This window comes from Stomoxys calcitrans, chromosome 1 (assembly GCF_963082655.1).
Source record: "Stomoxys calcitrans chromosome 1, idStoCalc2.1, whole genome shotgun sequence".
In the NCBI taxonomy this organism is placed as follows: domain Eukaryota; kingdom Metazoa; phylum Arthropoda; class Insecta; order Diptera; family Muscidae; genus Stomoxys; species Stomoxys calcitrans.
In genome coordinates this window covers 24,515,939-24,533,066 of record NC_081552.1, presented here as the reverse complement: position 1 = coordinate 24,533,066, position 17,128 = coordinate 24,515,939, and the positions used below count along the sequence as shown (strand labels likewise).

The window sequence follows — 17,128 nt, the reverse complement described above, 5'->3', positions numbered from 1 at the left end:
CTTTGGTCTTGATTTCTTGAGCCATTAAAGTGCGCTATTCTTATCCGATTGGAATGAAATTTTGCACGAAGTATTTTGGTTCAAATCGGTTCTTAACCTTTGGTTCAAAATCGGTTTATAACCTGATATAGCTGTATGAGGGTATAAAAGGTTCGGCCCGCCGAACTTAGTACGCTTTTACTAGTTATATCTGCAATGGACTCTACATTTAAATAGCTTTCATTTGATATCCATATTATCCCAATAGGTAAATTTGTCCTGCTATGGGGTTTTGGGTGATAGAGAGGGCCCTCAAACTTCAAAAAATAATTTTTTGTCTCAGATTTGTATTCTACTTTTAAATACCTTTTATTAGATGTCCATATTACTCAAAAGGGTTAAAGTGTCCTGTTGGGTGGTGTTTTTGGCGGTGGGGGCCCCCCGACGCTTAGGGTAACGTTTTAATGCCAAGTTCGTACTCTAAATCCTTTCTCTCTTAAATACCTTTCATTTGATACCCATATTGTCCCAATCAGTGCACTCGTCCGTTCGGGTGGGTTTTTGGATGGGGCGTCCCCCCGTTTATTTGACCACCAAAATTTTTACGAATTTCGTGTTTTTGGGGTACCATAAATCGGTGCACGCATCTCCGAGATCTGGCGTTTTTGAAAATTGTGGTGTGGGGGAGGGTCCGCCGACACTAGACTACGAATCTTACATATAAAATTCAATTTGTGCATGTTTGTTCCGTAGACTCACAAACGGCTAAGAAGATTACCTTGAAATTTTCAGGTTAGTCTGAAAGGAAACATAGTCTATATAATTTTTTGATATCGGGAGGGGGACGGATCCTCCCCCTTACCCCCAAAGTACTACTCAAAAATAAGCATAACCTGATGTAGCTACCATAGCTACGATTCATAACCTGATATAGCTACCATATAAACCGATCTGGGATCTTGACTTCTTGGGCCTCTAGAGGTCGCAATTATTATCCGATTTGGCTGAAAAACGACGGATCCTCTCATGACCATCAACATACGTGTTTTTATGGTCTGAAACTGTCTATAGCCCGATACAGCTCCCATATAAATCGATCTCTTCTTGAGCCCCCAAAATGCGCAATTCTTATTCGAATTGGCTGACATTTTACATAGGTCTCCAACATATAATTTAATTGTGGTCCAAACCGGACCATATCTGGATATCGCTCTAATAGCAGAGCAAATCTTTTCTTATATCCTTTTTTTGCCTAAGAAGAGATGCCGGGAAAAGAACTCGACAAAGGCGATCCATGGTGGAGGGTATATAAGATTGGGCCCGGCCGAACTTAGCACGCTTTTACTTGTTTTGATATAATTTCTTGCAAGAATTTGTGAAAAATATAAACGTTTTTTTTTTTTTCACTGACAATACCTTTCATTCTAGATAAATAAAATGTTGTTCGGGGTTTCAAATAGTTTTTCTTCACTTATAATTTAGTTCAACCTCATGCTTATGTGTTTGTATATTCTTTTTATACCCTCCACCATAGGATGGTGGAATACTAATTTCGTCATTCTGTTTTTAAATCCTCGAAATATTCGTCTACGACCCCATAAAGTATATATATTCTTGATCGTCATGACATTTTAAGTCGATCTGGACATGTCCGTCCGTCTGTCTGACAAATGCACGCAAACTTTCGGAGGAGTAAAGCTAGCCGCTTGAAATTTTGCACAAATACTTCTTATTAATGTAAGTCGGTTGGGATTGTAAATGGGCTATATCGGTCCACGTTTTGATATAGCTGCCATATAAACCGATCTGGGATCATGACTTCTTGAGCCGCTAGAGGACACAATTCTCGTCCGATTTGACTGAAATTTCGCACGTGGTGTTTTGGTATCACTTCCAGCAACTGTGTTAAGCATGGTTCAAATCGGTTCACAATCTGGTATAGCTGTCATATAAACTGATCTTGGATCTTGACTTCTTGAGCTAATAGAGCGCGCAATTCTCATCCGATTTGGCTGAAACTTTGCATGAAGTTTTTTGTTATGACTTCCAATAACTGTGATGAGAATGGTTCAAATTGTGTTAAGAATAGTTGAAATCGGTCCATAACCTGATATAGCTGCCATTTAATCTGATTTGGGGTCTTGACTTTATGAGCCACTAGAGGGCACAATTATTATCCGATGTAGCTGAAATTTTGCATGAGGTGTTTTGTTATGACTTTCAGCTGATGTGCTAAGCATGGTTCAAATCGTTCTATATCCGGGTATAGCTGCATATAAACCAATCTGCGATTTTGACTTCTTGAGCCTGAAATTTTGTACAATGCGTTCTCTCATGATCTTTAACATACGTGTCGAATATGGTATGAATCGGTTTATAGCCTAATACAGCTCCACTATAAACCGATCTCCCTATTATACTTCTTCAGCCCTTAAAGTGCGCAATTCTTACTCGATTTGGCTGAAATTGTACAAAATGACTTATACTATGGTCTCCAATATTCAATTCAATTATGGTCCGAAATGAACCATAGCTTAATATTGTTCCAATAACATAGCAATTCTTTTCGTTTATCCTTTGTTTGCCTAAAAAGAGATACTGTGGAAAGAGCTCGACAAATGAGATCCATGGTGGAGGGTATATAAGATTCGGCACGGCCGAACTTAGCACTCTTTTACTTTTTTAGTTTAAAATAATGGGTTGCCCAAAAAGTAATTGCGGATTTTTTAAAAGAAAGTAAATGCATTTTTAATAAAACTTAGAATGAACTTTAATCAAATATACTTTTTTTACACTTTTTTTCTAAAGCAAGCTAAAAGTAACAGCTGATAACTGATAGAAGAAAGAATGCAATTACAGAGTCACAAGCTGTGAAAAATTTGTCAAAGCCGACTATATGAAAAATCCGCAATTACTTTTTGGGCAACCCAATAGATTGTGCATACTCAATTTTATGTTGTTACATAATTCTAACTCAAATTTTTACCAACTTTAAGCAAATCTAAATTGGTAATCCATACTCTTCCAGAGTATATTTGGATTTATTTCGATGTTATGATACACTGTTGCATTAAAAGCCTGCCATGTTGCTCTAATATTTTTGCCATTGAACTTACGTATTGCGAAATTTTACGAATTGTCAATATCCGAGTTTACCATCTGCCCACCACTTTTTATCCATTACTGGTCTATACGTTAAAATACTCACCCTCTCTCTCTAGTAGGAGAGACACTAGATAATAACTATTGGTTTGGTAAACGAATACTCGTTTGTGGATATCAAAACACTTTTGCCATTAAAGAGTTTTTGGATGCTAAAGGGTTTACAATAAACAAAGTTAGTAACATTCAATTATGACACGTTTATGGCTAACGTTTAATATGTTGAAGCGAACCGTTGCATAGTTGCAATAAATGAAAACTTCGTAATTAAAGCATTTTCTTTCTCGTAAAAATGTCTCAACCGTTTTATTTTTTTGCGTGTAGAAGCTTAAATTTTACCTGAATTGGCAGAAATTTTTAGCAGAACCCATGGTAATGGGTTGCCAAGATTCAGCACTACCCGACCGGAACCTTTTATATCATAATGGCAAAAAATTTTATTTTATTTATTAGGACTTTTCGTTATTCTGAGAAATAATTATACAAATTTCCTCTAATGACATCCCTAGTCTCAACTAACATCTCTTTTGCAAAATCTCAACGTAATAAAAAAACTTCAACGAAATGCAAAATTTGTTTTTTACTTCATTCCAATGCAATAAAAAATGGAACTGGGAAAATTCTTAAGAATTTCAGCAAAAACATTTGATACTTTGAATGGCAATTGCGCTAAAATGACAACTAGACAACAAAAACAACGACACGCCACTTTGAACAAGAGATAAACAAACAAATCAGCCAAGCAACTACAAACCAAACTGTACTCGCAGCAAGAGATAATATAAAGGGATTTTGGAAATAATAACAAAAGAAAAACAGTAAAGAAAGGCAAAAGTCGGGCGGAACCGACTATATAATACCCTTCAATTATAAATTCGGGCAATATATAAATACATATGTATATGAGAGCTATATGTATATCTGAACCGACTTTCGAACAGATCGTTTGAAAATTGTCGTTACTACGGCAATATAAGTGCAAATCCGACGATAAATATGTATGGGTGCTACATCTAAATTTGAACAGATTTTGATGAGATCTCGCAGATATGTTAAGGTCAGTAACAAATCAATCCGTGCCAAATTTTATGCAGATCGGTTACAAATTGTGTTAATTACAGCCTTATAAGTGTAAATCGGGCGATATATATAGATGGGAGCTATATCCAAATCTGAACCGATGAAATCTTGTTAATATCAGTAACAAGTGCAAATCGAGCTCTATCTTAATCTGAACCGATTTTGATGAAATCTTGCACATACGTTAAGATCAAAAACAAAACAATTCGTGCCTAATTTTGTGCAGATCGGTTGAAAATTGTAGCTACTACAGCCATTTAAGTGCAAATCGGACGATACATATATATGGGAGCTATATCTTAATCTGATCCGATTTTTACCAAAATCAATAGCATTCGTCCTTGGGCTAAAAAAGTGATATGTGCAAAATTTAGTGATGTTTGGACAACAAATACGACCTGCACTTTGATTACAAGATTACATGGACTCACAGACGGACATGGTTTAATCGAATAAGAAAGCGATTCTGAGTCGATCGGTGTACTTAGCAATGGGTCTAGCTCGTCTACTTCTTAGCGTTACAAACAAATGCACAAACTGATAATACCCTGTACGACAGTGGTGGTGTAGGGTATAAAAACAAAGGCAACTAAACTTTGTAGAAGTAGCAAAAACCTAAATTAGCCAAAAGGATAAACAAAGAGAGGAAGAGGCAAATTTAAAATATAGAAAATTATCTATAACCCTTGGCCAAATCTAGGTCAAGGCTGTAGAGAAAGGAAAATTCAAACAAAAAAGTGAATAAAAAAAATTTACCAAAAAGCATGCTCAAATTGGCGTCTTATTTCTTCCCTGGAAAAAACCGGCAACAAATGATGTCAATGAAAATTTAAGCCGGAATTTAAAGAAGAAAGGTGATTTTAATTTTTCCTCCTATCGGCTCATATAACCGGGGAACTTTTCAAAAACAATGATGTAACATTGAACAATGGACAATGAACGAATAAGAAACCCTGACACACAACAATAGCCAGCAAAGCCTATCAACCAGTTCCTCTTAAGGGCCTTTATCTAAAATGGCGTAACGCGATGCTTTGTTGTAGACAACCAACAACAGCAACAAGAAAAAGTAACGCCCTCTTCAAAAGGAAACAGGATATGGAATGAAACAACCCCTAAAAATGTATAAAATAAAGTGTTTCAATTCCATGGCGGTCAACATAGCAACAATAGAGATAAACACACAAACACACACACACACACACCCAACTGAAACAGTAGCCCTACAAAAGTAGCCCTGCAATTCGTCCGTTTTCGTGCGTTTATGAATGGGGTATGATTCGTTGAATGCGAACACATTGTCTACTTCTCATCGCAATGCATGGGTTATTGCATGAGTGGGTGTGTACGTGTGTGCATGACTGTGAATTCTTGGCCAAGGGAGGCTCGCTCTGTCAAATTCATTCTCAATCTGTGTATGTGTGTTTGTGTAAATGTAGGTAGCCAATTGACAACCGGTTGTTGTGGCTCTGAACAGTTCTATTAGAACTTCGCAGGCGTAAGGTTCTCTAGCTGTTTGCTCTCAAATAGAGTACAACTTGCATGTATTTATAAAAAAAATTGTAAAACGGAAGTGAGAAAGTGTTAACAAAAAATATTCAAAAAAGTTCTAAAAAAATAAAATTATAAGAAACAACAAATAAATAAAAATGCAATTTTAATTCAGAAAAATATAAAAAAAAAACAACATATAACCACTTTTGTGATTACCATTAACAGTTTATGCGAAATTTTTGGAAAATGTTTTAAAAATCTATTGTTAGCAAAAAAAATATTACTTTAATGTTTATCAAAAGTATGGATACTACCCTATCGTCATCATTGAATGGTGGTGATTTAGATTCAACAAGTTCCGGCGGTGCTTCTTCAGATAATTCTACACTTAATCAGGATAATATGCATTCTCCCATATCATATGGTGCTCTCTTCTTACCAAATTCAGGTAAGTTGACAAAATTAATAAGAATAATACAATTTAAGCTTCAATAAACTACATTCCGGCGGATCAACGTATTCCCCAAAGAAGAAAAGGCTTTAAAGTAATATGTCAAAGTCTTATCTTCCATTTCAATTATCTCTCATAAGTTGCGTGAGTTTCGTTAAGCCAACAAAAGTCCCAAACAAGTAAAAAGTGTTTAGTTTGGCAAGGTCGAACTTTGGATACCCACCTCCAAATTCCATAAAAAATTCACCGTTTACGAACTCAAGAACTTTATTCGGTAGATCGGCCTATCCACTTCGCTACCCTGTTTTTGATACCCCCTTTTTAGTGTAGGGCTTCCACAAACCTAGGTAGTCGCTCGATTTATAATTAGCTTGCATGCTACTAGAGGTTACATGCCTCGCAAGCTCGTCTGCTCTCCAAGGTGAATTTTGAATTGTTCAGCCATCTGCTTGAGAGATATGCGACTGTCGAGGGCGCCTATCTCTGAATTCAGAAATCTGTTTTCCATTTAATGGTTGCCTGGCTGCCTGAGAAGACATTTATGCCAATCAACCACCATTTCTCAATAGCAATGACACTACAGTGGTAGGCTAACCTTCTCAATATGACCAGTCCAAGTTCCACCCCAAAGCCCAACTGGTCGTCGTTTTGTTTTACCAGGAATATCGTTGTTCCAATTGGTTCTATCAAGAATAGTTATGCGGTACTTTTTTTATCAAAAAGGAATGTGTAATCCATAACACAGTGTTAATAGCCGCTGCATGCTTACAGCCACCTTCCTCCTGGAAGTCCTGGTGAAAAGGACCAGATCTGTCTTTCAGAGATTTATGCCAAGTCCGTTGGCCCTCGCCCATCCGGACAGCTTCCTCAAAGCTCCCTGAACGAGGTCCGTAATAATAGAGAGGAAACGGCCACCCACCATGATGACGACGTCTACCGCGTAGGCAACGACCTTCACCCTCTCCCTCTCGAAAGATCTCAGAATCTCTCAGAAAGAGATAAAACTCCTCCTCTGAGATCCTCTGTTCACAATCTTCCTTATCGAGCCCTCTGCGAGTGATGTTTTACGAATCCGGCCTTTCAGTCTTCAAAAAGAAGAATGAGAGGTTTATTGACTCGGTTTTCTCACTTTCGGGATAAAAACCTTCCTTACCTCCCGCCACCCAGTCGGTACATAGCCCAGCAAAACGCAGCCCCTAAAAATCATCTCAAGGTGTCGTATAACAATCGGACCTGTCCCGTTGACATGTTGGGCGCAAACCAATTCACCGCCCAGTCTATCCTTCCCTCCGTTATCGTGTCCTCAACAACGGACGGTGACACGCTGTAGTACATAGGACACATAGTCCTCTGGTCATTATGGACCTCTGAAGAGGCTTGAATTTGCTGGCTAGACCATCCTCCCATCGGTACGAGTTCCTCCCCGGTACACCTGGTTAGCTAATTTTTTCCTTGTGCGTTGGTTTCCTTTTCTGTTGCTAAAAGCCTCTATCTGCGCTTTCATCGCAGTTTTTATACCCTCCACCATAGGATGGAGGGCATACTTATTTCGTCATTCCGTTTGTAACACCTCGAATATTCATCCAAGACCCAACAAAGTATATATATATTCTTGATCGCCATGACATTTTAAGTCGATCTAGTCATGTCCGTCAGTCTGTCCATCCGTTTGTCGACAGCATGCTAACTTTCGAAGGAGTAAAGTTAGGCGCTTGAAATTTTGTACAAATATATCTTATTAGTGTAGGACAGGTGGGATTGTAAATGGGCCAAATCGGTCCATGTTTTGATATAGCTGCCATATAAACCGATCTTGGACCTTGAGTTCTTGAGCATCTAGGGGGCGCAATTCTTGTACGATTTGGCTGAAATTTTGCCTGAAGTGTTTTGGTATCACTCTCAACAACTGTGCTATGTATGGTTTTAATCGGTGCATAACTTGATATAGCTGGCATATATAGCGATCTTGGACCTTGAGTTCTTGAGTATCTAGGGGGCACAATTCTTGTACGATTTGGCTGAAATTTTGCCCGAAGTGTTTTGGTATCACTCTCAACAACTGTGCTATGTATGGTTTTAATCGGTGCATAACTTGATATAGCTGGCATATATACCGATCTTGGATCTTGACTTCTTGAGCCAATAGAGGGCGCAATTCTCATCCGATGTGGCGGAAATTTGGCACGAAGGGTTTTGTTATGACTTCCGATAACTGTGCTATGTGTGGTTCAAATCGGATTATAACCTGATATAGCTGCCATCTAAACCGATATGGGATCTTGACTTCTTGAGCCATTAAAGGTCGCAATTCTCATCCGATTGGCTGAAATTTTGTACAACGTCTTCTCCCATGACCTTCAACATGCGTGTCAAAATTGATCTCAATCGATCTATAGCCTCATACAGCCCCCACATAAACCGCTCTCCTGATTATGCTTCTTGAGACCCTTCAAGGCGCAATTCTTAACCGAATGGACAAAAATATAACGCAATGACATCTACTATGGTCTTCAACATACAATTCACTTATGGTACGAATCGGACTATAGCTTGATATATTTTCAATAGCATAACAATTCTTATCCATTATTCTTTGTTTCCCTAAAAAGAGATACCGCGCAAAGAACTCGACAAATGTGATCCATGGTGGAGGGTATATAAGATTTGGCCTGGCCGAACTTAGCATGCTCTTACTTGTTTTTTCTATCTTCTTCTAGGGCGAACACAGTTGTCCGACGGTCTCCGAGTGAAGCGGCTTGCAACCGAGGTTCCGAAAGACAAAACTTCACATGTACTTAATCTGAAAACTTCCCAAAGAAATAAAAACCTAAAGTGGAACTCCTGGAGACCACCGTAGCGCAGAGGTTAGCATGTCCGCCTATGACGCTGAACGACTGGGTTCGAATTCTGGCGAGAACATCAGAAAAATTAAATCTCAGCGGTAATTATTTCCTCCTAATGCTGGCGACATTTGTGAGGTACTTTGCCATGCAAAAACTTCTCCCCAAAAAGGTGTCGCACTGCGGAGCGCCGTTCAGACTCGGCTAAAAAAAACAGGCCCCTTAACTTTGAGATTAAACTTAAATCGGTTAGTTCCCATTGATATTTGATAAGTGCCCCTGTTCCTTAATGAAATGTTCACGGGCAAATTTGCATTTGTAAATTTGTCAGAAGGAGTTCTGACTACCAGTGAGGGACACACACACAGCAGATGTTCCCTAAAAACTAAATTTCAAGAAAAATTTTCTTAAATACAGCTTAAACACAAAATTTCGTGGAATTTTTGCTTAAAGACAAATTTATATCATAATATAAGACAATGTCATTAATTTTTTATCTTTGAAAAAAAAATTTGGCCACTAAACAAAATGTCATAGATAACAGATAAACATTTGTCGTCTTTTTTTTTGTCTCAGGAATTTTCAGTAGGACATATTTTTATACCCTCCACCATAGGATGGGGGGTATACTAATTTCGTCATTCTAATTGTAACTACTCGAAATATTCGTCTGAGACCCCATAAAGTATATATATTCTTGATCGTCGTGAAATTTTATGTCGATCTAGCCATGTCCGTCCGTCTGTCCGGTCGTCCGTCTGTCTGTCGAAAGCACGCTTTATTATGATATCCAACAACTGTGCTAAGTATGGTTCAAATCGGTCAATAACCTGATATAGCTGCCATATAAATCGATCTTGGGTCTTGACTTCTTGACCCTCTAGAGTGCGCAATTCTTATCCGATTGTTATGAAATTTTGCACGACGTATTTTGTTATGATATCCAACAACTGTGCCAAGTACGGTTCAAATCGGTCAATAACCTGATATAGCTGCCATATAAATCGATCTTGGGTCTTGACTTCTTGAGCCTCTAGAGTGCGCAATTCTTATCCGATTGGAATGAAATTGTGCACGACGTGTTTTATTATGATATCCAACAACTGTGCTAAGTATGGTTCAAATCGGTCAATAACCTGATATAGCTGCCATATAAATCGATCTTGGGTCTTGACTTCTTGAGCTTCTAGAGGGCGCAATTCCTATCCGATTTGGCTGAAATTTTGCAAGACGTTTTTTATTGTTACTTTCAACAACTATGTCAAATAAGGTACAAGTCGGTTCACAACCTGATATAGCTGCCATATAAACCGATCTGGGATCTTGACTTCTTGAGCCTCTAGAGGTCGCAATTATTATCCGATTTGCCTGAAATTTTGTACGACGGATTCTCTCATGACCATTAACATACGTGTTTATTATGGTCTGAATCGGTCTATAGCCCGATACAGCTCCCATATAAATCGATCTCTCTATTTTACTTCTTGAAGCCACAAAGGGCGCAATTCTTATTCGAATTCGCTGACATTTTACACAGGTCTCCAATATATAATTTAATTGTGGTCCAAACTGGACTATATCTTGATATCGCTCTAATGGCAGAGCAAATCTTTTCTTATATCATTTTTTTGCCTAAAAAGAGATGCCGAGAAAAGAACTCGACAAATGCGATCCATGGTGGAGGGTATATAAGATTCGGCCCGGCCGAACTTAGCACGCTTTTACTTGTTGATTTTTGCCTCTTTTCTATCAAAACCTTTTTTTAACAAAAACATCGCAACATATCCTCCTTTACAACAGGCGTTTCATATAGCATTATTTGTCATCAAATGCAAATCGTGTGACCAAAATGTTAAGCGTCATATTGACGCTGGGTTAGATGTTTTATTTTTATAAACTAGATCAGCACATTTTTAAGGGATCCCATTGCAAAAAGCAATGCAATGCAATATTCAACGTACAAGCAACAACACAACAACAATTTACTGTTCACTGAAGGCATTAACAAATAAAGAGAGAGTAGGAGAGAAGGAGAGAGAGAGAGAAAACTTGAGCAATGGATTGTGAGGGGGAATCATAAATGCTCATTCTATATTTACACTTAGGACAAAGAACATACATCACTATCACCTAAAACAAAATAATCGTTGGCTCTACCCTCCCTATAGGTTATCGCGGCAATATATCCTGCAAGACTGTCTTACATTTAGATAAATTCTCTCCCTATGCCAACGACAAAGAATTGGATCGGCGATTTCATGATATAACCAGCGACTACGATAAATCTCCACCGCCGACGGCAACTACTTCACCCGTATATCCTTCGCTAAACGGCATGATTTTTGACAGTGGTGTTGGCGGCGGTGTGGTGAGTGGTGGTGGCTTGCATAATGATCTCAGTGGCAACACCAAACCTTTGCCTTTGAGTAGTAGTAGCATGAATATTGGTGCCCAGATGAACATGTCCAACAACACACCCACCACACAGACAGATGCTTTAAGTAGCTTAAATCGAACAACGGCGGGCCTGAATGTCACCGGGGGCCTGCTGTCGAATATCACGGGTTCACACAACAGTGCAAGCAACATACAAATGGATAGAAAGTTTTTGCAATTCACCACGGATCAGGTAGGTCAAACGAAAATGTCAACAAGCTAATATTAATGTAAGGAATAACTGTCTTAATATCTGCTTCCCTTATCTTAACTTGCTTTTAATTCCTTGTTTACTTTTTTTATTATATTCCTTATTCTCTTTTAGATTCAATGTATGTGTGAGGCCCTGCAGCAAAAAGGCGATATAGATAAACTCACCACCTTCTTGTGCAATCTACCCACCTCGGAGCTTTTCAAAAACAATGAAAGCATTTTGCGAGCACGCGCCATTGTCGCCTATCATCGTTTTCAATTTCATGAGCTCTATAATTTATTGGAGTCACACTGTTTCTCCATCAAATATCATGCTGATCTACAAGCTCTGTGGTTTAAAGCCCATTACAAGGAGGCGGAAAAAGTGCGTGGTCGCCCCCTGGGTGCTGTCGATAAATATCGCCTGCGTAAAAAATATCCCCTGCCCAAGACAATATGGGATGGTGAGGAGACGGTTTATTGTTTCAAGGAGAAAAGTCGCAATGCCCTTAAAGATTGTTATCTGACCAATCGTTACCCCACACCGGATGAGAAAAAGACTTTGGCCAAGAAGACCGGCCTAACACTGACACAGGTATCGAATTGGTTTAAGAATCGCCGGCAAAGGGATCGAACGCCGCAACAAAGATCGTAAGTAAAATTTGAAAGTTAGGTTAGTTTGAAAATAGGGTGCAGATATTAATCCGCCCCATGTCACATACACCTAAGCCAGTAATAGGCTTGTTGTGTGCTTTAAGAACTATAAAGTAACCTCTAAAAGAAAATTTTAAGTAAGGAATTCCGTGCTACTTAGAAAATCCTTAATTGTTTTCAATACCACACCACTTCACGCATTCCGCGATCGCCCGGATCTCCGCCTGCAGGACCGTATTATGGTTAGGCAGTCTAAAACAGATCTCAGTCCCTGGGTTTTCAATGTAAACCCCCAGGTCCACTCTCTCCTCTAGCTTTGGTCCATCCGTGTAACATGATCTTCCAGATGGCAAAACTAGGGTTCCGTCAATCCACGACAATGCCGATGGCAGCAGTGCGTCGCACTCGACTTCAAGGTTCATCTCAGGTATCCGAAGGGAAACCTCTTCCCTTCCTTCCAGGTTTCCTATCGTCGCCTCGATGGTATGAGCTGCTCCCATCCTCAATACATTCTCCCATCGCCTTAAATCTCATAGCCATAGTGGCTGCCTCACACTTAATCTGTATGACAATGGGTCGAATATCTAGAATAGTATCCAGTGCCTTAGTCGGCGTGGTCCTCATTGCTCCGCCTATGCCAAGACAACATGTTCTTTGAACCTGTTGTATGGTCCTTATGTTGCAATTTTTCTCCATAGCAGTCCACCAAACTACAGAGGCTTAAGTAGGAATTGGTCTAATCACGCTCCTGTAGAGCCAGTTGACTATCCTAGGATTCAGGCCCCATTGCAAGCCTACGGCCCATCTACATAGTGCCCAACATCTGTGAGCCTTCTCAGTACGCTCCTGAATGTGACACTTCCAATTCAGTTTCCTGTCCAAGATCACACCCAATTATTTGACCTTGTCAGATATCGAAATTGTCTTATTGAGGAAACCTGGTGCGTTAAATTGGCCCACCTTCGTCTTCCTCGTGAACAGGCATATTTCAGTCTTCTCTGGGTTACCATTGAGACGTCTGGGTCTAGCCCAGTCATATGCCATATGCAAGACCCTTTCGGCCCTTCTGTATAGCTCGTTTGGATCCTTACCCCTTAGAAGTATTATAACATCGTCTGCGTAGCATACGGGCTCTAATCCCTCCTCAGTCAGCATCCGTAATAAGTCATTTATGGTGGTCACCCATAGGAGAGGCGTTAAAATTCCCCTTGTGGCATGCCCTGTGCCACTTTCTCCCTTATTCTTATGCCATTGAACACACAATTTATCCACCTGTTCCTTTGCAATATGGTTTATCCAGTCTCTAAGGACCGGGTCCATCCGGTACTGGTCCAAGGATTGGATCAGTGTGTCAGTCCGCACATTGTTAAAAGCCCCCTCGATCTCAATGCATACCGCACGTGGCATCGAAAGATTCTTCAATTTTATGCACAACCTCGTGCAGGGCAGTCTCCACCGACCTTCCCTTGATATACGCATGCTGTTTGTATTTGAGCAGTTCGCTGGATGTCCTACTCTTTATCATGGTGTCCACAATACGTTCCATGGTTTTGAGTAGAAAGGACGTAAGGCTTATGGGTCTGTAGGCAACTGATGTCGTATAACTTGCCTTGCCGGGCTTGGGTATAAACATCACCCTTGCCTCATGCCAGGCTTTCGGAGTAAATGCAAGTCCTTGGAACGGTGTGAAAATTTCGGCCAGACGAGGCGCCAGATAGTCTGCCTCTTTCTGTAGTAACGACGGAAATATTCCATCAAGTCCGGGTGACTTGAAGCTCCTCAAGGATTCCTTCACCATAAATTCCGTAATTAAAATCCTTCGATCAACGTCATTATTCCAGAATTTTAAAGTTAAAATGGTTCAAAATCACATTATTAAAAATTTTATGGCATGAGAGAATTTTTATCTAAACAAAATTTCGCACTTGAAAAAAGACAAAATTTGTTCTCCACCTGAGACAAGTTTTCTAACAGAAACTTTTTCTCCTGAGATAAAGTTTTGCTATCGGAAATTTTGTCTCCTGAGACAAACGTTTTCTTATAGAAAATTTTGTCTCCTGAGACAAACGTTTTCTTATAGAAAATTTTGTCTCCTGAGACAAACGTTTTCTTATAGAAAATTTTGTCTCCTGAGACAAACGTTTTCTTATAGAAAATTTTGTCTCCTGAGACAAACGTTTTCTTATAGAAAATTTTGTCTCCTGAGACAAACGTTTTCTTATAGAAAATTTTGTCTCCTGAGACAAACGTTTTCTTATAGAAAATTTTGTCTCCTGAGACAAACGTTTTCTTATAGAAAATTTTGTCTCCTGAGACAAACGTTTTCTTATAGAAAATTTTGTCTCCTGAGACAAACGTTTTCTTATAGAAAATTTTGTCTCCTGAGACAAACGTTTTCTTATAGAAAATTTTGTCTCCTGAGACAAACGTTTTCTTATAGAAAATTTTGTCTCCTGAGACAAACGTTTTCTTATAGAAAATTTTGTCTCCTGAGACAAACGTTTTCTTATAGAAAATTTTGTCTCCTGAGACAAACGTTTTCTTATAGAAAATTTTGTCTCCTGAGACAAACGTTTTCTTATAGAAAATTTTGTCTCCTGAGACAAACGTTTTCTTATAGAAAATTTTGTCTCCTGAGACAAACGTTTTCTTATAGAAAATTTTGTCTCCTGAGACAAACGTTTTCTTATAGAAAATTTTGTCTCCTGAGACAAACGTTTTCTTATAGAAAATTTTGTCTCCTGAGACAAACGTTTTCTTATAGAAAATTTTGTCTCCTGAGACAAACGTTTTCTTATAGAAAATTTTGTCTCCTGAGACAAACGTTTTCTTATAGAAAATTTTGTGTCCTGAGACAAATGTTTTCTTATAGAAAATTTTGTGTCCTGAGACAAATGTTTTCTTATAGAAAATTTTGTCTCATGAGACAAACGTTTTCTTATAGAAAATTTTGTCTCATGGGACAAACGTTATCTTACAGAATATTTTGTCTCCTGAGACAAACGTTTTCTTATAGAAAATTTTGTCTCCGAAAATTTTGTTGACAAACGTTTTCTTACAGAAAATTTTATCTTCTGAGACTAATTTTTTTTTCACTTTTACGCCAAAAATGGAATTTATTGCCAGAAATTATTCCAATTACTTTGCCTAAGGCCCAAAAAATTCATTAGAAATTTCAATTTATTATTAGTTCTCGTTAAAATGATTTTTGGAATTGCATGCCTAAACTCCCATATAAACATACAAAACTCAATAATCGCTCATATTTCGTAATACAATAAAAAATTGATTTCCACACAAAAAAACTCCCCACCAAGTCTGCACTTCTCTTTGGAAGTAAAGTGCTTCGAAAAACTTAAAAAAAAAATATTTTTAAGGGAATTCTTTTGAACTACAAAAGGCAAATCGCCAAACGAAAAAATAAGCGGCACATAAATTTCACACTTAAAACATAACACTTAATATGAAATCAATCGGGATAGCAGAAAACCAGAGTAGATGAATGAATGAACGTTCCGACAGAAGAGCAGAAATCCCTAGAGCTCTGTTAACCCCAACCATGTGTAAATGAGAAATTTGGTATGAAATGAAAATATATTTTCAGTTCAAATAGCCATTAAAATGCGATAAAAATTGACCATTAAAAAGGCACGTACTCTACTCAAAAAGGAAATAATGACAGACAGGCATACAGATGGTTTAGAACACACGCACTCACAATCGGCTTGTGCGCATGCGCAAAGGCCATTGAGAGAAAACGCTTGCCCTAAAACCACTTGAATGAATATTATTGGATTTTTTTTTTTTTTTTAAAAAAAAAAGGATACAATTTTGTATGGTTTATAGAAACGAGGAAAAGTCACACAAAAATTAGACCAAGGGATGCCTTGAGACCATATTTAATTAGGGATTTGTACTTTTTCATTGGTCTGGCAAACACATTGTTCCAGTTAAACGTAGCACCAGGGGGCGTTAAGAGTGCCAAGGCATAAAAAGGACAAGTGTCATAGCTTGCTATAGAATTGTGTCATATAGGCAGCACATGTTTTTTACAAACTATTTGTTTAACTATCCTAAAGTTTTCTCTATTTTTTCTACTTTCAGTGACATTATGTCTGTTTTACCCGTCAATCATCAGCTGGATCCCAATGGTTTTCCCCGAATGTTTAATGCTCCAAGCTATTATCCTGACACCATATTCAATGGGCAATAACATTAGATAACCAAATCTGTGGATATAGGGTTATAAACCTTAAAGGCTATGGTAGATGCAGCAAAATGTTTCAAGTATCTAAAGAATCCAAAATTTTGATTGCCGTTCGATATATTTACCTACAAGGTTTGCTGGAAAATTTGTAAGAAATTTGAAACGTTGTGCATTTATACTTACTCATATCAAGATTCAACAAATTTCGCAAAAGAAACATGGAACTTGTCATTAAAATGCACTGAATGCAAAATTTCGAAATATTGATCATCAAAACTTGAGTTATCGGTCCTAATCGTTTATTATCGAGGGTAATGCTAGCAATCTTCTTGCTACATAGCTAACTAAAACAACTTATTTGTTATATATTGGGTTGCCCAAAAAGTAATTGCGGATTTTTCATATAGTCGGCGGTGACAAATTTTTTCACAGCTTGTGACTCTGTAATTGCATTCTTTCTTCTGTCAGTTATCAGCTGTTACTTTTAGCTTGCTTTAGAAAAAAAGTGTAAAAAAAGTATATTTGATTAAAGTTCATTCTAAGCTTTATTAAAAATGCATTTACTTTCTTTTAAAAAAAATCCGCAATTACTTTTTGGGCAACCCAATATAATCCCTAACACTGTTATCCAGT

The 17,128-nt window shown here is 38.2% G+C and overlaps 1 protein-coding gene across 1 annotated transcript; it reads left to right on the top strand.

Annotated features, from left to right (window-relative positions):
- Window positions 1-5,804: 5,804 nt before the first annotated feature.
- LOC106082093 (protein sine oculis) lies at window positions 5,805-16,925 on the top strand. Its single transcript, XM_013244419.2, has 4 exons — window positions 5,805-6,163; window positions 11,175-11,635; window positions 11,768-12,285; window positions 16,393-16,925. The coding sequence occupies exons 1-4, from the start codon at window positions 6,004-6,006 to the stop codon at window positions 16,499-16,501; spliced, it is 1,248 nt and encodes a 415-aa protein (XP_013099873.2). The 5' UTR covers window positions 5,805-6,003; the 3' UTR covers window positions 16,502-16,925.
- The last annotated feature ends 203 nt before the right edge of the window (window positions 16,926-17,128 follow it).

Bases quoted from the DNA above. Each gene is read 5' to 3' on its own strand.
- LOC106082093 (XM_013244419.2), top strand. From the start codon at position 6,004: ATGTTTATCAAAAGTATGGATACTACCCTATCGTCATCATTGAATGGT. The intron at 11,636-11,767 runs GTAGGTCAAACG...ATTCTCTTTTAG, and splicing joins TGCAATTCACCACGGATCAG to ATTCAATGTATGTGTGAGGC. The intron at 12,286-16,392 runs GTAAGTAAAATT...TTCTACTTTCAG, and splicing joins CGAACGCCGCAACAAAGATC to TGACATTATGTCTGTTTTAC.